The sequence below is a fragment of the Takifugu flavidus genome, chromosome 18 (genome assembly GCF_003711565.1).
Source record: "Takifugu flavidus isolate HTHZ2018 chromosome 18, ASM371156v2, whole genome shotgun sequence".
Lineage (NCBI taxonomy): Eukaryota > Metazoa > Chordata > Actinopteri > Tetraodontiformes > Tetraodontidae > Takifugu > Takifugu flavidus.
Genome location: NC_079537.1, coordinates 2,187,231 through 2,214,439, shown reverse-complemented (window position 1 = coordinate 2,214,439; position 27,209 = coordinate 2,187,231). Strand labels below are relative to the sequence as shown.

Genomic DNA, 27,209 nt, shown 5'->3' with positions numbered 1-27,209 from the left:
CGGATTTGCTTTACAGCAATTCTCTGTTCTAGGTGAGTGTATGGATTGTTTGAATGGTTCTACCCACATATATACCTTCACTGACGCGCGCATCCCCGCACGCACGCAAGGAGCGAGAGAGATAAAGCGAGGGAGAGGCTGAAGATAGTGAGCGAGAAGTTCAAATTCGCCAAAGCGAACGCGTTTATTTTTAGTCTACAGCCGCCGTCATAAAAGCGAGGGGGGAATATGTGGAGGGGAACCCGCGGATGGTGCTCTCCCGGTGGGAGCGCTCTCTTATCACACCGGCATGCGCGTCTGGGTCGAGCGGGCGGGAGAGGCACCGCTCGCGGGCTCTGGATGTGGTTTCAGTCGCTCATTTTTCACGCGCTTTGAATCACTGCCCGTGTGCTGACTATTATAAATTAGAGGGAGAGTTTCTTATTGATTTATTTCCGAGACGGTAATCATCTCCACGCCAGGAAGAATCCCGGAATTACTCTGAAGCGCGAGATGGGAGATCTACTTTTTTTAACAGCTAAGGCATTTCTGGCAATAAAAAAAAAAAAATAAAATAATAATAATAATAATAATAATAATAATAATAATAATAATAATAATAATGAAATACTTTGGTGATTTGTTTCTGATAAGAAATCGCGATCTTTCCGTTATAAATATTCCCTCGTTAAGACAGATTTAAACACATGTTAGCTGTTGTGTTAACATTATTTTCGCCACACTTAAATCTTTTCGCTCGTTAACGTCCAGTGGCTCCAGATTTATGAGCCTGAGCGGACGTCTGATTTATGTCCGACTGTTTTAGAAGCAACTCCGCTCCGTTCCAATTTAAAAGAAACAGCCGATTCCTTTAGCGACCCAATTTCACTTAAAACGCTTTTGCGCCTTTCTGCAGTTGTAGAAATCACCGCAAAAATGTGAACAGTTTTGAATCATTTTGTCAATTTTGCTCCGTTTTGAAATTGCGGGAAATTCATCGGGACAACGGAAAACGATGATTTTTAAATGTTTCTTGCATCAATTGTATTGCGCTGTCCGTGTGTATGCTTTTCATGTTGTTCTTTCTGTTTTTCTTATTTTCCAGTAGCTTATTTGGCGCAATTTTCCGAATTTTCTTGAAGACAATTATCAGCTAAAGCTAATTTGTATTTATTTAAGTTACACGTGGCGCCCAAACGCTCACTGTCGGTTTAAATGTGTGATGAGTTCAGATAAAGGGCATTTTCCTCCATGGTGGAATGGTGGCTGGCCGCTGTATTTGCGTGGGATCAAGAGAAGAAGACAATATGGCTGCCAGTGAGTGGGAAGATGCGTCTTGTCTACAGCCGTGTCCACGTTCTTTCTGTCAAGCGTGGGTGTTTGTCTGACGCTGGGGCTTGTTCTGACCTTGCCTTTGACCATATTAATAAAAAAAAAAAAACAGAAAAAAATCCCAAATAGGAATATTTAGGGTTTCAATATTTTTGCTCCTTGGCGTCATATATGGACTTATAAATCGGACTTCTTTTGTTTAGGCGTTTTCAATTTTAGATTTAGTTTTAATTAAATAAAGCAAAACGTACTAAGCAGCCGTTTAGGAAGAAACCCTGACTTTTTCTATAGAATTTGCAGCTTTCGACAGGGAATCATTTAATGTGCATTACTTCTTTTCTGCTCATTGGAGGCTGCTACTATGCATCCGTGATCCGCAGAAATCATTGTCCACAGCAGATCCCGGCGTACAAATTCATCTCAAATGTTTGGGACTTAACAACAGGCTGCTGGTCGATTTGAAAGAGCACTAGAGATCACACATTAACGCACCACCAACGTTTGATCGGAACCGAGGATCGAGTCTCCGTTCGGATTAACATTCACCCGGATGCAGGGATAACAGAAGCAGAATTAAGGGGTAGTAATATTTTTTGTAAATATTTAAACACTGTGTTATGAGGGGGGAAAGACACGTGCAGGAGCAGACTCGAGGCATGGCAGAGATAGGATGGAGCCACCGCAGCTGCAGCAGCATTCACTTTACTCTCTTCATTTGTACGAGCCATCTAATGCAACAATGTCACACATTTCTAATCTGTTCATTTTAAATTTGAGTGTTTGCCCTCCACACAGGACTATCCAGACGGTTCGAAGGCAGGCGCCGTGAAAGGCGTCTCGAAATGTATCTTTAAACCTCTCCTGTCACATAAATCAGATATGTGGTTCGGATGCTCGGGAAAATATTTAAATATATATGAAAAAAGGAGGGAAAAAATGCTGTCACTGCCCCCCCCCCCCCCCCCCCCCCTTTCCGTCCAATGAAATGAGGCAGTTTATTGTTTTTGACACGGTGGCGGATGGCAGGAATACACATTTTGAAAATCGCTGCCTCTTGCTGCTACTGCCATTATTACGTGATGGGAAACCGTGGAGCCGCTCTAATTTGGTTACACTAAGGTTTACACTGTAGTGATGGCCGAGCTGGGAGGGAGACGAGGGAGAGGGGGAGTTACTTTGAAAATGTAATTGTAAAGCGATTCCATCCATCCATCCATCCATCCATCCATCCATCCATCCATCCATCCATGAGCTTTATACGTCAATTGGTGTGTAACAGCCTGTTAATCATTACCACACCACCTATTGTTACCACATTTTCCAAACTTCGCGTGCGACCAATAAAACATATTAAATGCTGAGTTCAGTGTTCTTTGTATTTACGGCACTTTACACACACCATTCTCTGTCCTAACAGCCAAACAACAACAGCGTTGTTTACTGCTGTGATTTATGGGATTATCCGATAGAATTATGTTACCACCCACCCCTTTTAATTTAATCTCACTTGCTGGATGCAATTAGATTGTCTTAAAATGGCACCACAGCTAACTGCGCTTGATTTTCCAGAGGCACGAGAAAATCTAAAACGTGAATCGAGCCACGTCATCGAAACTAACGAGTGTTGGCCCACGTGAATAAAACACACGGAAGGGGCAGCGCGCCGCTCCATTTCCAAAGGCACATTTAAAGAACAGGGCTTTTCAGTGAGGACTCTGAGCAAAGGCAGAGACTCTGAGTGCTGACATGAGTGATGGCGCTCCAGCAGACATTCAAATAAAACATATTGGGGGGGGGGGGGGTGCATGAAGAGGGAGAAGGAAAAGTCTGACCCGTCTACAGGCTGGTGGACAATTACTGCTGAGTGACCAATTCTGTGCTGAAAAGCACCCCGATACATTCGACGTGGTTTCCCGTTTTCTTCTTATTGTTTACTTTTAATGATGCATAAAAAGTTTCCAAAACGTGCTCATCCTGGAGCCGAGAGGCTAACTCTGCAAGCCGGTGTCATAAGCGTTCAGCGCTATACCGGGAGACTTGGTTTCACTCGCACCTCCCGGCCAGTCAGATAAGCTGTTCCTGGCAGGTATGTCCTTTTTATGAGCGTTCATGGCGGCAGAGGCGTGCCCCGTACACGATTTTTTTTTTTTTTTTACAAATCTCCCGTTAAGTGATCACCACAGTCATTCAAGACCTGGACCTACAGCCAGCCGCTGAGCACACGGAAAAAGAACCGGTAGAAATCAAATATAAATGGTGGCAGAGGGTGTGTTTGCGGGCATGAAAGTGAAGCGTATGGAGGAGGAGATAGATGAAAACCGGAACAGAAAGAGGAGAACTCTGAGTAGATCCTGCAGCGGCCGCAGCCAGATCCTGTTCCTCGTTCTGGTGTATCATCGGTACATCGGCCGTCATTTCTCCCCTCACCACCGTCTTCCCACGGCGGAGAAAAACATGATTTATCGTGGGCAGCATCATAAACAACAGCACTCCTTCACAAACACACAATGGCAGCCGCGGCCGCACGCTGACACACTGCCTCACCATAAATCAAGAGAAGTAGCTGGTCGGGGAGAAAAGAGGGGGAGTGAGAGGGAGAGAGAGAGAGGGATGGACAGAGAGTGTGGCAGATAGAGAGAGATGTAGAGGCAGACAGGAGGTGATGGGAGAAAGATAGAGGAGAATATCCAAGTGCTTCTTAAAATATAAACAGCCATCGGCTAACGTTGTGGTGATCCTTCTTTCCTCCCTCTCTCCCTCCCTCTCTCTCTGGCCGCTTTACAGGCTGCATCCGCTTCACCTATAAACAATGGCTGATGATGATGATGAGTAGGGGGCGATGTGTAAACAACGCCGCAGCAACATGCACGATGAGAGGGTAAAAGATGGGTATTGTTGGGGCATATTTACCACGCTGTTAAAATAGCCTGTAATTCACTGAGAGGATGCAGGCGAAGGCGGCGCAGCGGCGTACGAGATGACGAGGAAGAAGAAGCAGAAGAAGAGTGGTTTCCCCCCATGCAGTCCCCTTCCTTCCGCAATACTCACAGTGTCCACAGCGACAAGACGCACAAACGTCCAAATTTGTTTTATTGCAGCCTCCTTCACTCTTTTCTTTTTCCCTCTCTCTCTACCCCTCTCTCTCTCTCTCTTCGTGGCGTTCTTCGGTGTCTCCTCTTCTCCCCCTATCTTCCTCTCTCACTTTTTTCTATCTCACTCCCCCTCTCTTTCCTGCTATAGGGGGCTTGTAGTTGTTCTTTTTTAAAGGACAGTTGGATTTTCGACGTCAGACACACTGAAGCAGCACCATGTCTTACCGATATATTTCTGACGATAGACATCCATTCTGCAACCTCTGCATTAATTATTTAATGAATCACGTGACCATCTTGTCGGGGGGTGTGGTGTACGTGTGTTGTGGGGACGGGGTGGGAGTGGTGGTGGTGGTGAGTGTGGGGGTGATCCATGCGCCTCTCCGTTGGTGGGACCCATTCAAATCAGTGCGTGTGCGCAAAAGTGCTGTGTGATGGTTTAAAATAAATGAACATTTAAACAATGGGGAGCAACTTGTGTTCACCTCTCAGTTAAATATTTCAGTGACAGGAAACGTGCTCGCGTGCGTGCTGTAACGTAAAGCAGGTGCGGGCAGATGATAGATGCGCAGTGAAAACGATAAAATATGATTGTCACCAGCTATGTTCGTTTTTCAAAAATAGAAAAAAATGAGCGCACGCCTCAGACCTCTGTGTATTCCTCACTGTCACGTCTTTCTCAGGTCAGGAAAGAGGGGAAACTCCTTTTTGTCTTGTCTTATATCCTCGTGAATCAGTTTTCAGGCTATTTCAATATTGGCGGTGGGAAATTGCGGTCAGGCCGCGTGCGTATCATGAACGGCGCTTCATTTTCCACAAAATAACAAAACAATATTTAATATTTAGGTTGTAAATTTTTACATTGTACTGACTGATAGATGGTAAAATACAGGCTCAAGTGATCTATTTTCTGAGAATATGAATTACATCCAAATAATGAACCGTCCGAAGGCACATATTTTATTTTCATCACATTAACAAGTCTGTGGGCGAAGGGATTTATTCAGTGAGGTTTTTGGAAATTAATATCTTAGAATGTTGAGTATAAGAGACAGGTAGCAAAGAGGTGACACAAAGAGACAAAGATGCTTCTAGCAAGTGGACAGAGACAGACAATCGAAAAACCACTGGAGAGACAGAAGCCCCCGTTGCGAGGCCATGAAGGGCACCAACAATAGGGACGTTGGAATACTTTGGTGCTCGGTCTCCGGGTTTCTCTCAGCCAGGGTTCTATCTGAAAAAAGAACAATGGCCTTGGAGTCTGAAACAGCGTTTTGTCTGAGAGGCGAACCCTCTAGCTTCTCGTTGTTAACAAGTAAAAAAATACTTCAAGGTCAAACAATGACCTACAGGAGCTCGCTGTTCCGCCTGCCTTATACTAAAAAATAAACATACAAATATATTTTATGTACTTACAACAGGATTATCCATTAAAACTATTTGATTTAAATGTGTTTTAAATGGCCTGCTAATAACGTTTCATATAAATAGCAACTAGCCAAAACTGGTTGCTGAGATCAGGAGGGAGAGACAATTTCATAAAAACACACAATATGTCGAAGTCATCAAAAGACTAAGCAATAGCAAACACTTTATCAAACAGTTGGTGGTAATTTATTTATTCTGATTTGGTGTGGTGCAAATGCGCCCTTAAACTTCAAAATCCCAGCTCGGCGGCTATTCTCACAGATTTCTGCCCACAAGAAGATTGAAATCAAACATTTGCGGTGGTGATGATGGCGTCTGTAATGACGGCCATAAATTATAGTAGTCACAGTGTGAAACAACAGCAAAGATAAGTAGCATCAGAGACCTGCGCCGGCCGACAACAGAAGTGGAGAAAAACAGCTCTGTAAAACTGGCACAGCTGGAAGAGAAATGATTTCACTCTGAACCATTTCCATAGTCTAAACATCCGATTTCTGATGGCTGTGCGACGTAGAGCCGGTCAGGAAGAGACAGTTTTAACAGCAAGGATGTAAGGGTGAAGGTAAATCATTAGCGGGCTTTCTGCTTTAGCTCCCGCTGACAAAGGAAAGCAAATTATGCTGCGAAAATATTTTTTTGCAGTAATTTTCTTACCCAGAAAGGTCTGGTTTAATGTAAAATGCCTTATGACGAAGCATCATCGGAAATAAAAAACATATTTTTTACCCCATATTTACCCCATATTCAGACGTGGTATTTTAAAACAGTATAAAACTGTGATTTATGGCCCAGCCATAGTCTGCAGCGAGTCTAACGTTTAATAATGCGGGATAAAACTAACGCTGTCCGCTGAATAAAAGCCAATAATTGGAGAGATGTTGGAGTTCTATGAGATCTTGTGGGAATCTTGGGCCGTGATGGATTAAGACAGGTAGATTCTTCTTCCTCCGTAATGATTAACTAGACTCGGAATAAAAAGAACTAAACCTTAAATGCGCTTCTGTTACAATTGACAAGTTAACGTCCACGCCATTATTATTATTATTATTATTATTATTATTATTATTATATTATTATTATTATATAAGCATTGGAATTGCAACTCCAAAAAGAGTTGGAGAGCACATAGAGAGAAATGAGAGATTGATTTACTAAGCCTCGACATTTCGCCTTTTACTAACGCTCGTAAATCTGTCTCGCAGGCAGCGAGCGCACATTTTTTTCTCTTTTGAAATATATTCTTCCTCCGCCGAGGTCTTCCCTCTGTTGGATCTAGAACGGAGACATCCCCGACCGGTATCACAAGCTACATTCCTGAAAGAGAAGCTTGACTCCCCCCCGCTGCGGGCTCCAGTCATCTATTATATAGTTTTCATTGTTTTGATGTCTCAATCGGAATCGATATCTAATTAAACACGAGTCGTTTATTTAATTATACATCATTTGGACACTCGTGGGTTGGGAGGTAATATTTGTTGCTGGAATTAGGGTAAAGGATTAAGATATCTGAACCAGCGTAACTCCAACAATAGAGGTACAGTTCAATTGAATGAGCTGCTGTGACATGTTCTGTTGTCAGACATGACAGGATCAGTGACACTTGAACCGCTTCACTATTGTTGACTTTTTATAGTCTAACAGAGAGCCTTCCATTAGAGATCCGTTACATTTAATACGTCTAACATTTCAGCTCTTACTGCTGACCCTCTCAAGCACTGATTTTCTGCTTCATGTCCCAAATTGCAAACAATCTCAAGAACCTCTTGGACGTGCTCCAACACAAACTTAATCCTGATTAAAATTTTATTTGCGCTCTTGTTGTTTTTTTCTTTATCGCGTTGATGTTTTTTTATTTAGATTTAATTTTTATTCTTGCCCTCTCTCTTTATAATAACATTTCCTGATGCGACCCGCGACACATGGCGGCTACTTTGCGTCCTTGTCATTAGGATATTGATAAGTATAAAAGCTAAAGAGGGGCCAGCAGCGGCAGAAGGGTTGTTTGAGTATCAATATGCTCGCAGCAGCTTAATGTTCCGCCATTAGTCACACAGGCCACAGACGCCTATTTATCACTCACATCTAACGGATATGAGGGCTGCTGCAACAAACAACTGCCTGATCGCTGCACGGTGAGGGCTGTGTTGACACTAAATGTAGCATCAAAAAGCACCATCGCTACAGTAAAGAAAACTATATTTACAGTAATATTTGTATTCATAGGTGACGCTCAAAATAATGTCGAGATGGCGCTTCGGTGGTCGCTTAAAGCAGAATTTAGCAGGATGCCTAAGAGTTTACAGTTTCCAAGGATACTGCTTTGATGTAGGATTTGAACGATGGTAATTTCAAACACGCTGATAACCTTATGCAGATTGCTACTAAATTACACCAGATGAGGCTGAATTATGGAAATAAAGTGCATGAACATCTTGGCAGCCATTATCTGGCTTCCTCTTTTTAATACTCAATCCATGTCTACTTTTAAATGGCCCGCACGCTCTCTTTACAGCGCACACGCGTGCACAGTGCAGTGCAGTAGTAAAAGCCTGGCAGCCATATATCTCTCGTGACGACCTCCTCCTGCAGCTCGCGCGCCTGCACCGTGACCTCCTCTGCTCCTCGCGCTCTCCGGAATAATAAATTTTTCGGGCAGCGTTCCCATAACCAGCGCAAAAGCGAGGGAAGAAAATATTAGCGCGCAGGAGATTTGTCTGGTAATTAGTAAACCGCAGCGAGACTGTAGAAGCCAGAGAAGGCGAGGGAATTCATTGCTGCCTTCGTGCCAGACTGTTACGCGCGTTTGCAGATCATGTTCGCGAGTTATCTCGAAATTCTTGTTTGGAAGTCTGCAGCGTCCATTGCGAACTGCTGCTGAAACATCAGATGGAAAGTCTCCCCAAACCCCTGCAAAGACCATCATCTGCGCACACGCGCACGCACACACACACACACACACACACACACACACACACTGGAGGTCAGGGTGAAAGCTGGCTCACATCTGGCTGCCTGACCCTTCCTTAATGGTTTCATGCTTTTATTTCACTGTTATTTAACTACAACCCCCAGTGAGATTACAGAAAGACAATCTGGGGAGAGATACAACCAGAAAGGCTATGGGAGCTACTGATAAAGTAAAAACAATCCAGACGAAGATGCAGAAGCAACCTGGGCAGAAAGTCTGGGAAAAAACCTGAAAGTGGAGTTCAGCACAGACAGCAATGGGTCCTCTAATTTACTATATATATATATATTTATTAAAAATAGAATTTGTGAAAGAAATTTAGTCATTTTCCAGATATTCAGAGTAGTATATTCAAGTATTTTTTGTTAAACCCACCACAGCCGGTTATATAGTGACATTTTGACCACCTAGTGTATTCAGTATATAATTAATGAGATTTAAAAAACACACATCAGTTCTATTTTTCATATGCATCAGGTGGTGTGCACATCGATCTCAGTCATCGGATCTTCCGTCTCCCTTCACAAAGGTCAGGTCGCACCTGAATGAGAGTTATCACTGTTCACAGGATGTTAAATGTGAAGCAAATGGAGTATTATCATGTAGAACCAACTGTTTCTATTGGGCCATTCATAAAAGCAAGGAAACCTTTATTATTTTAGAGGTGCCGGAGATTCTGCCACACTTTTTATACAAATCTTTAAAAAGTGAGTTAATCTCTCTGCTAAACATATGGGGGGTTACACCTATTTGATGTGGAACCTCGAGGAAACAAAACAAAAGTATCACACAGGTACAGTAGGCTTTATATTAGGGACCATTATGATAAAAGGTTGTGTGACCACTGGCCAGATTTAAACACAACTCAGAAGCACTTCCTTCCTGTAGCATTCAGTGGAAGAAATATGGTTATTAATGGCCACAGGTGTGGCGTTCCATCAGCATGTAGTGAAAGATCTGAGACTATCAATGTGACCTGGACAATGACGAGAAACCCCAAAGCTTTTCAAGGAAACGTTTTGAAGGCATAAGCACAAGAACACTGTCCAATAGCATTTCCCCTTATCTCATTGTCCCTTTGAGTAATCAGCACACTCACATGCCCACACACACATGCACACACACAGGTCAGATTACCAGGCTGAAAAATGATCGCCAGCAAATAATGGTAGCAGCAGTTCGCTGAATTGCACACAATCCCTCTTCCACTGAAACAAGCAGTGTTGTATTTCATTTGATGCCCTGCATGGTGTGAATCCTTCCTTCCTAATGAATATGATCACATCAAATCATTCTCTTCATTGTACCATGCAAACTTGCCTGGAGTGGGCTAGCAGTCACTTTTTAGCAGCTTTTCATCCAGGCCATCATGAGGGGCAGGCTCTGTTTAGACTGGGGCTGTGCTGTCAACAACATGTCCATCATCAGGATACATATTTTGGGTGCCTCAGCCAGTTCGAGAGGCTCGGCTGACCCTCTAATCAAATCATGCCGTGTCTCAAGGCGCATTGTTAAACAACAGAAGTGTGTGACTCTTTGTTTGGTAGATAAATTGGTTAGTACAGTACAGTTAGCTTTGTTAAGTGACCTGCATCTGACCTCCTGGACCAGGTGGTTACCTTGTTTGTCTCATTGTCTGTCTGTCTGGGAGTAGAAAACCGAGATATCGCCACCATGTCCCCGGGTTACAGTGCCCTGAACTAGTTTGTTATGACTAAGTGCCCCGGAGGCTCCGGAGGTCTGGGAATGTCCGAGGGAGCGAAGAGTCCAGCAGCACTGCGAGGTCAAGGGGGACCAGTGCATGCTTGTGTGTATGTGTGTGCGGGAGGGGGTAACCACGGGTCAGCCTCTGGCTTCAGAGCCAGTGGACCTCATCGGTCAAAAAAAACATGTCCCCTAGTTGAACCCTCTCTGGCCGCAGCTTGGCCATTCTGCCCCTGTAGACCATCGATTTTTTTCCGCTTTTTTCTCCAATCTCTTTACATTTTCAATACCCACAGCTTATATTTTCCTCATCTGATTCTCTTACTTCTCCATGCATGGCATCACGCCGTGGCCTGCATCCCCCACGAGAGGCCGGAGCTCTTACAGCAGAACGGCTGCCCTTTTGTTTTTAATTGCGGCTAGATTGATTTCTGAAGGGGTCAAACAGGAGTGAGTGCGCTTCCTGAGGCCACTGCTGCTCGCCTCAGCAGATACCAGAGGCCTGGGCACGTATATGGCCATCGGCGATCGTTTCTCAGTTCATTTGGAAAGCTTCGTCGATCGTTTGTGACTGAGGCAAATTGTTTTGGAGAGCAACAGTGAGAATATTCATTAACCAGAGCTCTGCTGGTTCTTTTAATTTTTCTTCTTCACCCCTGCACTCCTCCCCCCTGTATCCTCCTCTCGGAGCGCGGACCATATAATCCATATTCATAGTGCGGTCTCGGTTGCCTCGTTGCACCTGGCCGACCAAAACGCGCACACAGAACAATATCTCATTAAATTCTGCAGCTCTTTATAACCACAGACCCAACAAGCACAACGGACTCAATGTGAAGTGGGAATTATTCGTAAGATCTACTCTGTCAAAAATTCCACAGCTTCTGAATTTCTGAGTTCTGTAATGTCTCGCCAGCCTGCCTATTATGTTAGCGAGGAAGAAAGTTGCAATATACAGGGTGATAAATCCCCCCCAAAAACCAAGACACACAACAGACATTTTACAAACTCCAGTACACATATTGCTCCTCACCCTAGTGACACGCTTCAAATGCGTAAAGCACATTTTGTGCACAGCGACAGATGCTGAGGAGCGGCAGGCCTCGTGAGTGGCATCCAGGCGCTGAAGTGACACCAGCATGGCAAAGAGGAATGGAAACAGTTGCACAAACGCAGCCCAGAGACACTCCAAAAAGACACTCTCCGTACTCTCCGCAGCAAACAAACACCTTCACAGACATACCTTTGGAAATCAAAGCCCGCAGATGCCCCCTTTGTCTGACCTCACCAAATGCACGGGGGCAATAAAACCATAAAAACGCCAGAGAGCCTGCAGGCAAATGTTACTTCAAGGTGGAGGGGGGAAAAGAAAGAAAAATCCAGAGCCTTTTACCTTAGATTGCAGGGACTGCAGAGCCATCTTGTTCACTGTCAGACTCTGGCGCAGTGCTGAGTTACCAAATTTCTTAGCGTGGACTTTCTTCTTCTTTCAAATGAGGAAGAAAAGTTTTTTTTCCCAAAGGGTTGGATACTTCTGGGTTGGAAAATATCTGATGGGTGGGAATTGGAGGTGCACCATGGGTGTGAGTGTGTAGATGTGCGCGCGCGCGTGCGTGAGACGAGCGGTGACAGCGGTGGCGGCGATGGTGTCAGAAGGGCGGGGGGTGTTCTTCCAAGTGTCTTCCAAGACGTCTTCCTTTTCTCCTGCTGTCTGTCGCTGTGCTCCTTGCCCTCTCTCCATCTCCTGGCAGAAGGGGTCTTGTGTGAGGCTGCCGGACAACAATAGAGAAGGAGAAGAAGTGTTTAAAGGAGTACACGTGATTAATGATTGGTCTTGTATAATTCTCGCATTTTTCTTGCGGTGCCTTCCCCCACTGTGAACTTTTTCAGGCGTGTGGAGGTGGCAATGGTGGAGGGGCGTCCTGACTAAAATCTGCTCCCATTCACATTAAAAGAAGCAGCAGAAGGCCCCACTGATAAAGGAGGCTAAAAAAAGAATAAAGATTCCTCAGTAGATTTTATTGTGTGCGGTGTCACCCTGCACGCAAATTCATTTATTTCAACCCAGGCTGCGAGTGCTCAGGGGGCTTTAGGGGTTATTGTGGAGGCACATATGTTTGTGCATGTGTGTGGATATTGTGGTGGGGGGTGTGCGCGGGTAGATGTTCCAATATAGGACAATTGGTGTGCAGTGAAAATTACAGCATTCTGACAAAAAAAATATTATCTTATGTGGGGAGAGGAATAGAGCCTGGGGGCCTGTGTGTGTGCAGAGGAAAGGGTAGGCTATTAAACCATAAGGTGTTCACCACAAAAGAAAGACACAACATATGGTTGGTCGGGAGCAACTGGAACAAATTAATACACAGGAAATGCGCCGGAGAAGTAGTCACCTTAGAGCGAAGCAGGATGATGTGCAAAATTAAAATAAAGGGATTTTTGGAAATTATTAATGTCAATGAAATGCTTTAAATGTAGCTTTACAAGCTTACACAAGTCACAGCTCGGTGCTACCGTTTTGGAGTCTATAGGTGTGCAGTTTGATAGCAGGGGAGCCCTTCATAAACAGGAAGAAAACAGATAAATGGGCAGTGGGAGACTCTGTGGCAAGGGGCCCAGGGAGAAATCAGCCAACGAGTAATAGAGAATCTTCTCTGGGCCGAGGAATACGAGCAGACCAATTTGGGGGGGCACACTTTTTTTGTTTAAAGTTCATCGGCAGAAATGCTATTTTCTCGCTCTCTCCCCTCTTGCTCTATATTTTTCGATACCTGCTCTAAGAAAAGAAAATGAAAATTAATACAGGAGCCGCGCCTTACAAAAGAAGCCATTCGTCTTGTTGATTATCTATTTGGTTGTCAGAGTTTGAGCTATGGCGCCGGCACGCTCCCTTTTTGTAATATATAAAAAAATAAAACACACATGCGCGCTCAACAGCGGTCCAGAAAACACCGATAGCAAGGGGAAAATCGTACGAAAATTAGTCATTAAAGCATTAAAAGAACATGAACCAAGAAACTATTTAATGCTTTTTCAGATATAAGGAACAGAGGAGGAAGGTGGGGGTTGTCCCATACTTTCTCTGACCGGTGGAGGCAAGTCTGAGCAGCCGTTAAATTAACAGGAGAACGAGAGTGAAACGGAGGGACGGTCTGTGATTTAAAACGAGATTACAGGACGTAATGTACCAAGATCACTCACGGCCGGCACAGATTAATCATCGCAGGGTGCTGATTTCTCAAGACGGGCTATAGACAAAACCAACATTGAAATTTAATGAAAATATTTGTGCGCACACGAAGGGGAGCCGGAGCGGACGATTTAAATGCCATTAAACCTCAACGAGAGAAGACATTCGCGCCATTGTCCAGTTCCAAAGTTGCAAACCATTCCGGATATTGCGTAGATCTTATTATGAAGTCCATAAATGAACTGAATCCGGATGACCGGGTGTTTTTTTTTTTAACCCGAAAAACTAGCGATAACCAAAGCAAAGCTTTTTGCCTTTTTAGCCGTTTATTTACATGTCTATGAAGTATTTACAAATAATAGGTAGACATTGTGGAGGCATAAGCAGACAGGAGTAACTCACAAACCGGAGGAACATATGGTCAACACTGTTTTTTTTTTTTTTTTTTATCATATTCATCTTCTAGAACGACAGAGACGCATCTTTGGAATGTACATAAAACAGCAATCAGTTTTAAGCCAAGTCACTTACAGAAAAGAATATCTAAGAAAGTGGCACAAAATGACAAAATAGAGAGAACAATAAAAGAAGTGCGCGCGATTCCATGGGCGAAAAATGAGGCGAGGAAAAAAAAACTGAAAATATATATATATAAAAAATAAATCAACACATTTCAGACATGCAATTAAAATGCTCCTTTTCACAATGTCCCAGCCCAGAACAACTATTTATAATTAAATTATTATATTTTCCACATTAAAAACGGATGACACTTTAGGTACGCAATAATTATTATCATAACTCATCACACAACTATAAAATATAAAACGCTTGGAAAGCTGTCACTTCATTGAACGTGAGGGAAATTATTAAGAGGATCAAAATAAAAATATATATATATCAGATATCAGTACAACTGAGGTAATAGGTAGTACATTGTGTAGTGCGGAGTTTATATTTGTGTTCACGAGATACTGGTAGCGGAATTTTGGTTTGAATATTAGAACCCTTTGTTTAGGCAGCTTTATAAACCCTTTTGGGACGCAAAAGAAAAATAGTTCATTTTTTTCACCCTGTCAGTCTGGTTCCCTGTATACAACATAAAAAAATAAAACTCAAACGGTCGACAAAAGAAAAAAAAAAAAAAGCTTCCTGCATTTTCAATAATAGCGTCATTTCTACAATCAATTCTGGATGAAAAATGAAAATGATTCATTTTAAAGACCTGTTTTACCATGAAACAATACCAAAATGGCATAAAAGACAATTGTTACATTAAAAGTGTCGTGACGGATCTGGAGGTTATATATATGAAAGGCGAACAGAGATAACAGCGCCTGTAGAGTCTGAAACTGAAAGAATACTTCTCTGCACAAAACCGAGCCTTCCATTTGCTTCATGTGCATGCGTGCCGGAGCAGGGTGGGAGGATGATGGCTCGGGGTTTGGGGAGAGGTAAGGGGCGAGGGGTAATGGGCAGAGCCGCGGTTCACCCCTCTGCTTTGTACCCGCAGAGTAAACATGACAAATGGGAGTCGAGTTTGGCATGATTAAAGATGAAAACGAGGATCCATCTTCACCCAAAAAGTCTGGCACAGGGGGGGGAGAAAAGGCTGATGGAAAGAAACATGCGCACGGGGGCACATTACCTTCGGCCTAGCGTTTTATGCGCTGTCATATATATAAGTGAGGGTGGGGTGTAAAAAGCCAGAAATATAAAAAAAAGAGACAGCGAGGGAGACACAGTGAGAGGCAGAAAGAGAGGGAGTCCAAGGAAAGAAGCTGCCGCAATATTTTCTTTCAGTTTCTGTCTTCTCTTTTGTTCATGTTGTTTTTTTTATGAGCGGGAAATCCCCTACCCCCACGCGCATTTCATATTGTGATATGGTATAGTCTGCAGTCTCAGCACAGATCGAGACCAAAGAGGCGGCCATGACATCCATCTTTTCCTCCAGAGCAAAGGCGTTATTCCGGTCCAAAGTGCAGGCTCGGGTGGTCAGAAGCATGGCTGCCGCTGCGGCGTTCGGTCTCGCAATCAGGGACCGCAAGGGACGGGGCATAAATCATACAAGTGTCACGGCCGGCTATAGGGGTCCAGTGCGGTTTTGGGAACCAGTCAGAACCTGGGAGTTTGTGTTGGTTGACCCGGAGCGGACCTTGGTGTTGGGGAGCTTGTGATCCTTCTTCCATTTCATCCTCCGGTTCTGGAACCAGATTTTGATCTGGCGCTCTGACAGACAGAGCGTGTGCGCGATCTCCACCCTGCGCCTGCGTGTCAGGTAGCGGTTGTAGTGGAACTCCTTCTCCAGCTCCAGGACCTGCTGGCGGGTGTAGGCCGTCCGCGAACGCTTGGGCTCGCCGCCTGTGTAGTTGGAGCTCACTGTGTGAGAACAATGAGAACAGATGTTCATCAGACCTTCCTTAAACACAACAGTGCACACAATAAAATCGAATTTGCTTCACCTGACTGTGCTAATTCTTGCATGTAAAGAATACGAAAATGCATAATAACGATGTTTTTATATTTATGAATCGGAGCCCGGGAACATCGTCTCGCGCTAAATTTACACTAACCCTGAATTATATTTTATTCAGCTATTTACAATGAAACCATTAAGCTATAAATCCAATGTCACAGCAGGAATAAAAAGAAAGAAATGATCACTTTATCTACTATAATGAAAATAACGTTGCGTCACGATGATAACGCTCTTTTATGACGCGGCGTATCTGAAAACAGGATTTTTTTTTGTTTTCATTGCGGTGTTTGTCATAAATACATTGTCAAAAGTCATTTTTAGGCCTGGTGGCGGTGGAAATCCCCGCAGTGCTGCCGGTGTGACCCCGGTGTCCTAATGTTGTGATATAAGAGGAAACCGAGTCCGCGTTTGCGCTTCAAGGCGTAAAACTGCAGCTGTTCTGACACGTCCGCGCACGCAAGAGGAATCCCGGAAAATATCAACAGACGACAGTAGCAACGAGACAGCAATACATAGAAAAGTGCAGGTCGTTTTCCCTGATAGTGATCTTATGCCGGCTTGTCACGGTCTAAAAATCAGGGTGGGAGAATTGTCTATCTTGCATAAACTGCTTGTGGGGGTGCAGCTGTTGCACGACGGAGCCGAATTGCCGAATGGGTAATGATTCAAACGCAGAATACAGCAAGAGAACTGCACCTCGGCTGCAGGGTAGCTCAAACAGAGGAACGTATAAAATTGAAGTCGATTGCTCGGTATAGAGACGTACATGTTGGCTGCTAACGTGCTGCTCGCTCGCTGCGCGAAAATGCGCTTCGGTTACGCCAGAGCGCAATAGGCTGCGCGTCCGCAGCACTACAGAGGAGCCATAACAAACTTGAGCTTTACGGTTTCACATTAGTATTTTACGACTGCCTCTATAAACATGAATATTTCAGCTGCCATAAAACTTCGCCTCTGCTGGAACCACGAAGGCTCCGCAAAGTAAAGTACACCGTTTATACAACCCGACCACTTAAAATCAAATTACCAGAGCATAAAAGCTAACTTATGGGTTCGGTTGGAGTTGTCATAAGGCGAGGAATTAAGAGTAGATGAGCCCGAGATAGGACTTCAAAAGGCACCTCAGCGAAGAGGTGTAATAAAAATTTATGGAGGGTGTAATTATATTGGCCTTGCAAACAGACGATCGTAAATCTTGACCCACAGGCTACTCATCTACTTGTAAGAGAAAACAGGGAGGTTAAGCCGTAGATTTTAACGGTGGACACCTTGAAGAGTGCATGGCGAACAGCAGCATGCAGTACAAAGGCGCAGCGAACGAGAGAGAGAGGGGAGAGAGAGGAAGAAGTTTGCCTGTGGCACTTACCGATGTTCACATGGACTTTCTTCATCCACGGATAAACCACGGGGTCTTTACGGGTGCTGGCGGGAGACGACGCGCCCTGACTGTGGGGCGTTTGGCCGCAAGACGGCGGCGGAGGCGGGCTGGGTGTCACCGACTCGCAGCGGTGACTTTGCTCCGGCACTGGAGTGGTCTGGAGTCCGGACGGGGGTAGGACATGACCCCGCGGGGACATGACTACGGAGGCGGGCTGCCCTGCGCGCTGGCACTGCGTGTAAGGCGGCTCGGCTCGCTGCTGGTGCTGTGGGTGGTGTGGGTGGTGGTGGTAGAGAGAGTCCGGCTGGAAAGCAGCAGGCTCCTGCCTCTGGGAGCTGTAATAGTCCGGAGAGTGGTTGGGCAGATAGTCGCTCTGTGAGTATTCCTCGCACGGTGGGAACTTCGGGTCCACATAGTTGGAGTTGATCAAATAGGAGCTCATGGCCATTAATTTCAGTCTTTTTGTGGAATTGCACCTACTCGGAAAATATATAACTAAAATTTATATCTCATCCCTTTACTCTTCGCTTATTCCTGTTCCGTTGAACCCTCCTACTTTTCTGTCAAGTGAACAAAGTTAAGAAGCCACGTGACGAGGACTAGCCAATGGCGTGGCTCCTAAACGGTCCCCGGATAAGGAAATGGGATTAAGCGTATACACACGGCCCCCGCACGCGCATCATCATATGGCCACAGTCTGAGGGTGTTCATGGTTTTACAATACACTTCCCCCTACACACACACACACACACACACACACACACACACACACACACACACACACACACACACACACACACACACACATACATGCACACACAAATGACCACTCCCTCTATCTTTACTATTTGGATACACATGTATTCTGCGATAGAAACAGGTAAAACTAGAACAAAGTTACAAGAACGCGCTCAGACACGCACGAGCAGCAGAGTACAGTGCAGATGACAAGTGCTCTTTCATTGCTAACGAACCCTTTACCGTGACTGGAACTTCAAATAAAAAAGTCGAGATACAAGAACAAGAGAAAACGGTGCTCGGGGGGATTTAAAGTGGCGCCTGCGCCACCCTTTGCGTATATATTTGGGTGTGTGCGCAGACGTGCTTGCCAAAGCCCTCTTTCTTTTTTCTTTTTCTTAAATCGCTAATAACGGGGAGTGGAGAAGTGGCCTGTTGGGCTGCCACCCAGCAGCAGCAGCAGCAGCAGCATGTCAGAGATAAATCTGCCTTGTTTAGGATCGATAGAAAATTCATCAACTAATTCAGGTTGCACGGCCTCCTAAATCACCAGCAGGTCTTTGCATTAAAATCCCAGCACCACTTCTCCTTCTCCTCGCTAAACCCTGTTGCTCCGACACGCGCCTGTTCCATATTCAGCTCGTTTTGCATAGTAATACACCCTCAGGTAGACCTTCATTTGCTGTGCATGAACAAACAGGCTATGCCTGGTTTTGCCATTATTTAGCCATGGTGGGACCATATGTCCGATCCATATTGCGTGACTGGTTTTGCCCTTGAGCTGTACATTACTGCACCGAGTGACGCTCTTTGTTTTCTACCAACAGAGGCTTCTTCACCTTTATGCAGCCCCCACATATGTAAAGGCTGCTTTTTTTGCTTTGTTTTTTCCCCAAATATCGACATAATAGTACAGTTTCCATATATTCCAATATTTTATCTTTTTAAATAAACATAACAAAAACGAATTTCTATAGCACACATGAATGTTTATAATAATCCCTTAAATAATACGCTTATACAGCAGTTTTTCAATTTTAATTTAGGCCCCAAACCCCACAAACGTGCAAACATGTGCACGTCCCTGCATTAAAGGTGCGCGCACACGGACCAGACAAGTTGATGGAGATATCCGAGGCCTTTGTTTCCAGAAAATTGACCGTCTATAAATCGACCTTCCACCCCCCCCTCTCCTCCCCACCCCCCAGTGCGCCTTCTTGGATGAAGAGTAAAGTCGGCCGCATCATTTTTCATCAAGACAAATAATAAATAAAAGACTCCAATTCAACCTGGGCTTGGCCTTTAAAACTGCTGCGACTGTGACGATCGAAAAAATAAATTGCAGCAAACTTGAAATGAGTTTCCTTCACTTCAGCGATGAAACACACACCAGCAGTATTTTTTTCCCTTTCAAACATGAGCCGCGGCATCGAATAACCATCAATAAAGTGCACAAATAGACGCCATTTGTTCTATGTTTAAGAAAAAAACAATTATTTTCTTTGATGAATCACATTTTTTTTACCTACTATTAATAAATTTATAACAAAAACTACAACAAATAAAGGTGTGACGTAGAGGAAATTAAAAAAAATTCCCTTCTACCTTGGTTCCATCGCTGCCGTCGTGTATAAATCCACTATATACTCCCCTAGAAGCGAATTTGTGATTGCTTTAATGATTTTTACACAAATCCGGATCTACAGGGTAGATATAGAAGACAGTGGCTCTCTGGAGGGACGCGTTTACACCGTCGATGGATATTATTGCCACCATAAACTCCCCGCGGCAGCCACACTGGAATATCCATCTTTACAGTCTCTGACCCCTCACCTCTGCACTGCAGGTGGGGGATCTGGGAAATAAAGTTAAAATGCGGTGACACTTCCGGGAAGTCAGGGGCGACTGTTGCGTTGATTTCACGTAAACAAAATAACGGTATTGAATTATTAAATATTATTACATTTTTATTTCTTAAAAGTGATGCAATCCCTAAAACGACGACGTGCTGGTGGAGCTGAAGCGGCAACAAACTGCGCGAGAAGAAAAGAGAAAGGAATAAATTCCAATAAATCATATTTGTAAAAATAAGGCCTAATTAAATGGCTGTGTGCATTAAACTGGTAATTCTTTATTTGACCGGTAAACGTGATTTAAATAAACTAGCGATTCCGAAATGTGATAATTTGTTCGATAATATTTGATCTAATCTTTTCAACTATAACAAGTGTTTCATTTCTGTAATTCGTTTTAAGAAGCATGGAAATAAATGCTACTATTTTATTTCATAAATTCAAAACGAAATATTATTAAAGTTTTTTTTATATGCCAAATAAGCACACGAATTTGAACTTCAATTATAGAAGTAATACAATTAAAAAGAAAAAAACAAAAGGGGGGAACTTGGCAAGACCAAGCGTATACCTTTCTGAGAGAACGAGCAGAATTTAATGAAAGAAAAGACAAATGGTTTGGCAGGAGAAACACGGTCCTATTAAAATGTTCTGAATGATTGGAGTGAAAAATGGATGGAGCAATGAATAAATGAATAAGCGTCCCTTCACTGTGGCAAATGACTCAAAGTCTCTCCTAAAACTCTGGTTTAAGTTCATTTTTAAAAAGTCTTTCTCAGAGATGCATACACACATACTTGAAATTTTTTTTTAACAATAAATATTCTACACATTTCTCTGCCTGAGCTTGTTACAACAAACAAACACGTAAAGTACAAATTTGTGTGTGTGTTTTATATATATTCATCTTGGGGATTTTTAGACACTAATTGTATTTTGTTGTTTTAGATATTGTCCCTTTTTTCCTGTGTTTAGCTGCAAGAATCATCCCAAAACGGTCTGACTCCTGCAACATTCTATGCACAAGTCTGGGCGTATACGTGTCACCTTGACCTATGCTTTGCCACAGGTCACCCAGGTATCGATCAAGGTGTGTTGAGTCTGACTGCTGCACTTCCCCTCCCTCTGTCAAGTTTGTCAGCAGCAGCCATTCACGGCACCCTCAGCTCATTGTGTTTCTGGCTGCCGTAAAGGTCAACGCGCCAAACAAAGAGCTGCGCAAACTCAGGTGTAATCAGATAAAAGCAGACTAAATTATCCCCTCCAATGTGTGCTGAAATATAATATCGACAAAGCTAAAAAGGCATCTGAAAAGACCTATTTAAAAAAAGATATTTTTACCAACGGAATCCCTTTCTACGGCACGGTGTTCATTTAGTCAAACATCATGAATTCTCGCCTCTCAGGAGGCGAAGGACCACTGTGGTAACTGTAGAACACACACACACACACACACATACACACACAGTCTAAAGAATGCAATCTGATACTGATGTGGATGTAAACATATGGTTTTTATTACGGGTCAATTTGGTTTACAGCACAAACACTAACGAGCTCAAGCTTCCCTGCCAGGCTGAAAGGTTTGCTTTTAAAACAGAGCAGGGTGGGAGAAAGTAAGTAAAGCAATAAAATATTCAGAGGGGCAGAGGGATGAGTAAATAAATAACTTCACAGTAGCTTCACTATTTAACAGGTTTGGCTCATCTGAGGCCCACAAATTTAGTTTGTTGTTCAAACTGCTGAAATTAACTGCATAAGTGTCTCTCTCTCTGCTTGGGATTACTTCTGAAATGTATCTCTCAAGTGGATTCATTAAAATATAACTAAAAAAGGACGGTGAGATTTCAGATTGCATCCGAAGACATTTAGAATCAAATTTAATGCAAAAAAGATGTGAAACATCATGTATTAGGAATAACCATCTGTCAGGTTGTCCTGGCTGCCTTTTGTGTTCATCATTTTAAAAGAACTGTATGTTATAATAGATATTTTAATAGCACCCTTATAGCCACAATAAGAAAATTAAAATGAACACGAAGGGTTAAACGGCCTCATTATCTGCAGCGACCGCACTTGTCATCGTCCTGAAATATGACCGAGGTGAAAAAGCCAATGTAGGACGAGATGAAAAATGTGGTTTTGCCCCTTTGTGCAGTTTGAAAAATACGTCAAGATCTATTCTCCTGGTGATTGTCATGCAAAGTGTGTAAGCGAGGGGGTGCAAATGAAGTGCTGCACAGGCCTCTCTCTCCGTGTGGCAAGCACTAGCCTAAATGTGTTTTCTGGAATACATTTTGTGGGGTTGTTGCTCTAACTATAGGACTGGTAGAACCATCTCGGTATGCAGGAGGCAGACTAGCAGCCTGCAGCTTGTCACGGTGCCCAGAAATAGAAGCAGCAGGGAGGTAACAGTTGAATAAAAAAGCTTTAGCTTTATGGCCAAAGCAATGTAAGTCAGGAATTTGATCTTCAAATGAAGGAAAAAGAGGTCAATTGTATTTTGCTTGTGACCAAATGTTTCAATTCTATTTGCTGAAATGAATTAGATCTTTATAGCCTATTTCAACAGGCCTCTGATCATAATCTGCGAAAAGATTAGCATGTGTTGAGCAGAGGAGCTGGACCCCGCAGCCACGCAAAGATGCTACATGCTCCCTGTGGAATGGAGCCTTTATTCTACAGCCATTTTTATTGGCAGACATGGGACACTGACAAAAGCAGAGAAAAAGAAACAGCCAAAATTACCGTGGCTCACGGTGACTCGTGTGTGTGTGTGTGGCCAACGAAAAGAAAATAAAGAAAAAAGGAAGCTGCATGAGGACGCAAACCACAACAAACACGCCCAAATTCTGATTTTAGTATGTGTTGAAAATCTTAGACAGACATTGAAACTTTAAAATAAAATATGGCAAAGCAATGGTTCTTTTTCCTAAGATATGAATATTGGTCTGAAATAGCTTAAAGGGTCTTGGGAGAAAGTTCTACAGCATGACCTTTAACCTTCCACAAGCTACAACCTTGCCTTCACCCACAACAGCAGCTCAAACATGTAGCTTTTGAATATAGCCCCCCTAAAAGTGATCAAAAATGGATTGAATGCACCAATTTCTATATAACAATAGTTTAATACACTATTTCGAATTGATAGGGGGAGAATTTTCAGCATTAAAATGAGAAGGGGTTACAAACACGACGGAAATAGCCCTTGAACAATAACATTTAAAACGTATTTAGCTATTATAAAAACGAAAACGTCAGAAATTGAGCAGGGAAGGAGGAGTGGGCTCTGCCGCAGCTCCTTTAACACGTGACTGTCTTCTTGCTCCCAGTATGGCCAAAGCACCTGCCACATACACACACGGTGCGCTGGGGAACGCGCACATACACACCACCAAACGCAAATCACCCATCTTCTTCCTCTACAAAGCCGTTTCAAGCTTCTTGAAAAAAAATTCAACTCACTTCTCTGTAGCTCGCGGATCCCTCATTTTTTGGCGTTACCGTAGTAACGACGACTCAGCCTTATTTTTTTCCTCCCCGCAGTTAGGCATTTTCTTCTCCGTTGATCTTCTCCTTCAGCTGTCGAACAAACCAACTGCTACTTTCCATTAGTCTCCGCAAAGGCAAGTCTCAGTTCATTCTGCGCCTTCAACGCCACAGGTTTTTTTTTTTTTTGAATTTGGTGACTTCTTCGTGACTCTTCGTGATATCTTGAGGGGAGAAAAAAAGTGTAGCTGTCATTTCCGCGGACGGCACGACTCACGTGCACACGCAGATGGACGCACACGCTCGCCGACGGTGCCAAAACTACTGGAGCAACAACCGGGTCGGGTTTGGAGAGAGGATCCAGCGAAAACACGCGTCATGTTCGCAGAGCTGCGGCGGCGGCGGCGGCGGCGGCGCGCTCCGTGCGTTCACCGCGTCCTCGACGTTACGCGTTTTAGGAACCCTTCGCCTGCGTCCCGGTGGTGTTTCCCGGGTGTTACAGCGAGTGGTTTGGGGCTTCTGGGAGACCGAGCAGGGCTGCTGGAGAGACTGTGGTCTCTTTAAGGCATTAAGTGTTGTGTGTGTATGTGTGTGTCTGTGTCTGCGTGTCTGTGTGTGTGTGCGTGGACTCAAGTTTTCAAATTAATCTGCCAGTTTGGCACACTCTTTGTTTAACGGGCGAGGCGTGTCACCCCCGCGTCCCCGGTACACATTTTAATATTGGTGAGACGCGCTGACCTCTCGTTCACCCCGCACACAGCCAAGCCCACCCCACCCCACCGTCCCCTCTCTTCCTCACCCACACCCCCTCCCTTCTCCACACCCTTTCATTCGGCCATTTCCACCTCTCCCGCACTGCCTTCTCTCACCATTCCCCCCCTTCTGTCATTTCTGTTGCTTTACCTCCCCTCTCTCTCTCTTTCTCTCCCTCCCTGTCATCCCAAATTGAGTTGGAGTCATTACTTTGAAGAAAAATGGTCAGTCGAATTCAGAGGAGGGGGGATTCTTCTATCTCTTGCTCGCTTGCTCTCATTTTTAACCTTTTCTTTCAGGATCATTTCTCTTTTTCTTTTTGTTGGATAAACACAAATGGCGTTGCTGTGCGCGCTGACGTGCAAACCCCTAACACGAACCATCGTTTTAAGGGGGAATATTTTATCACTGTGTGTTTTAACCGAACGTATCGTTTAACACGTAGAGATCACAAACAGGGAGACACAAACCTACCAGGTGCATTTGTGCTCACGATTTTCTGTCTGTGTCTTTGCTAATCGATTTTTGGGCCATCTGTCCACACTTAAAGCTCCCTCTTTTCTTACAATTAAGTTCAGAACACGTGAAACAGTTCGAGGATATTTATTTCCTTGACCGGAACAAAATGAACGTGCCTGACGTTTTACAACGGGCACGCACGTCTACAACACTCACGACCAATTAGAAACCAGGAGCCACGACTTGCAGGTCGCCAACAAAGATTGAATTAATATGGTGAACTGAAAATGAACCTTTGGAGGAAATCTTTAACGTCGTTATTTGCCCATCAGCTTTTCAGACAAATTCTCTAAGGATTCATTTATTATTATTATTGTTGTTTTATTTTTATTTTTTTTAAATGTATACTGCGCTTGCCATTACTCCTGCAGTGGACAAAATCAGATAAGGGGTCTATTATTTCACTGATGGTGAACGAGATATGAGTTTATTTTTGATGGAGTTAGTCATAAGTTTGTTGTTTTAAGAAGGCCTATAAATAGCAACCTGTTGTGGCTCTGAGCCACTAATGTCTGCACAGATTCCTTTAAAAATGCTTGCATTAGTGTGTTTACATCCATTGAGTTTATTGATGTATGTTGGTTTAACTATTTATGCTAATGTAGGATCACATTTCTTAAATAAGTTTTTTTACACTGTTTTGTGTATTGTTAAAAACCCATTATTTTGTCTACTATCTTCTAAATCTTTTCATTTGATTCGAGATTTCAAGTATAAATGAGTGTTTTTTCTTCCTCTATATCCTATTAAAACAAAAAAAAACATAAGCCAGTGTGAACAAAGCTGCCAAACACCTGCGCCCCACACAGGCCTCAGTCTCAATGTCACCAAATACCTTACGCCCTCCCACATTCACCTTCAACCCTTCCATTTTTCCTCTTTCTTCTTCCTTCATCCCTCACTCTGTACATGGCGGCGGCGGGAGGAGCTTTGCTTTTTGTTACCGTGGCAGGGAAGGGAAGGTCAGGCCTTCACCTCTCCTTTGCCTCCTGCTATCATTTCTCTCATCTATGCCCCCCTCCCTCCCTACCTCTGCTCCTATTTACTCCCCCACCTCTGTCTTCCTCCCTCTTTTTGCCTTTGACATACAGCAATCGGTCTGGAGCGGAGTGAAGTGAGGAAAGGCGAGGGCGGAACTCACGCACGACACTGAACTTCTGACCCTTCAACTCGGTGAACTTTCAGCTGCAGGCTGCCTATTAGCTCGGACACTCTTTTCCCTATATAACCCTGGTTTCTTTGCCTTTTCTCAGACAGGAACACAAGGGTTAAAGAAACAACGGTGAACCAGTTTTAATCGTTTGTCAATGCAGAAATCTGTCAAGTTTATGGTAGTGACACTTTAGCTGGTCACAGCTCCTCACTGTTAGCCTCCGCAAATAAAGATGCAGCTTCGTTGGCTCCCTTTGGCTCTCCGGAGCCTGCTTTACACGGAGCAACCTGGTTCTTTTTTTATCTGCTCTCTGGATATTAATCATGGAGAAAAGGACGGGGACAGCTATGACGCACTTGTATATTTTAAAAGGGAGGCAGACGCAGGAGCTTGTTAGAGGTTATCGCCAGTTTAGGCGGAAAAAAACATGTATCAGGGCAGCGCGTGCTGGTGGGAAGGTCGAGCAGTGGCGCAGGTCTCGTGGGCTGCTGCTCTTCCTATTGGTCTGAAGCGGGCTCTGGTGGTGGCACGAGAGAGCTGCATTCTCGGGGAAATAAAATGGCGCAAACCGAGACCACAGCTATAAACCATTTTTCTCTTTCGCCTCTATTAAGGGTGGCTTTACAAGAACAATATAAATAATTATCAATAAAAACTTCGACAGACTAAGCTATGGATGCTTGTACAAGCATAAAACCTGGAGCACCCATGGTATTATATCATTAAACCAGTCTGCGAAAAAATGATCCTCAAAAGACCTTTTTAATTTTTTCTAGCATTTAATTTGTAAATTACTTCATAATCACGGTGTTTATGGCATTTTCTTTTCCATCCCGTGGGAAATGCTATAATTTATCTATATCTACTTACAGATTTGGTTGTTTAGTCTTCCTTATATGTTTTTCTTTTGTTTCTTTATATGACATGTATACAGGTAACCATATACTATACAATATTTCCGGCAGATATTCTGTTTAAGTGTGCTTGTATTCTTTTGACAAAACAGTAGCGAGCTTATTTTTTCTTGAACAAACGCCTAACTATAGACTGCATATTTAAATGTGTTACGCAGTTTCACATAGCATGAGCCAGGGAGCTTGTAAAAACACCGCAGTCAGGTTCGTACAGGTATTTCATAATCATTGAACTACTAG

General features: G+C 43.7%; 2 protein-coding genes across 7 annotated transcripts in view; both read right to left on the bottom strand.

Annotated features, from left to right (window-relative positions):
- The window catches only part of hoxb3a (homeobox B3a), a 69,142-nt gene that overhangs the window by 19,738 nt on the left and 22,195 nt on the right, over positions 1-27,209 (bottom strand). For 3 of the 6 annotated variants that reach the window (XM_057014324.1, XM_057014313.1, XM_057014315.1), the window contains exon 2: positions 11,897-12,272. The gene's annotated coding sequence lies outside the window, so the exon portion shown is untranslated. The other 3 variants (XM_057014314.1, XM_057014322.1, XM_057014321.1) reach the window with 3 other exon arrangements.
- Positions 13,995-18,438, bottom strand: hoxb4a (homeobox B4a). The gene is made up of 3 exons (XM_057014329.1): positions 18,327-18,438; positions 17,539-18,282; positions 13,995-16,072 (listed from the first exon to the last, which is right to left on the bottom strand). The coding sequence occupies exons 2-3, from the start codon at positions 17,996-17,998 to the stop codon at positions 15,777-15,779; spliced, it is 756 nt and encodes a 251-aa protein (XP_056870309.1). The 5' UTR covers positions 17,999-18,282; positions 18,327-18,438; the 3' UTR covers positions 13,995-15,776.

Excerpts from the sequence above, each read along its gene's own strand:
- hoxb4a (XM_057014329.1), bottom strand. The coding sequence starts at position 17,998 with ATGGCCATGAGCTCCTATTTGATCAACTCCAACTATGTGGACCCGAAG. Across the intron at positions 16,073-17,538 it reads GAAAGTCCATGTGAACATCG|TGAGCTCCAACTACACAGGC; the intron begins GTAAGTGCCACA and ends GTTCTCACACAG.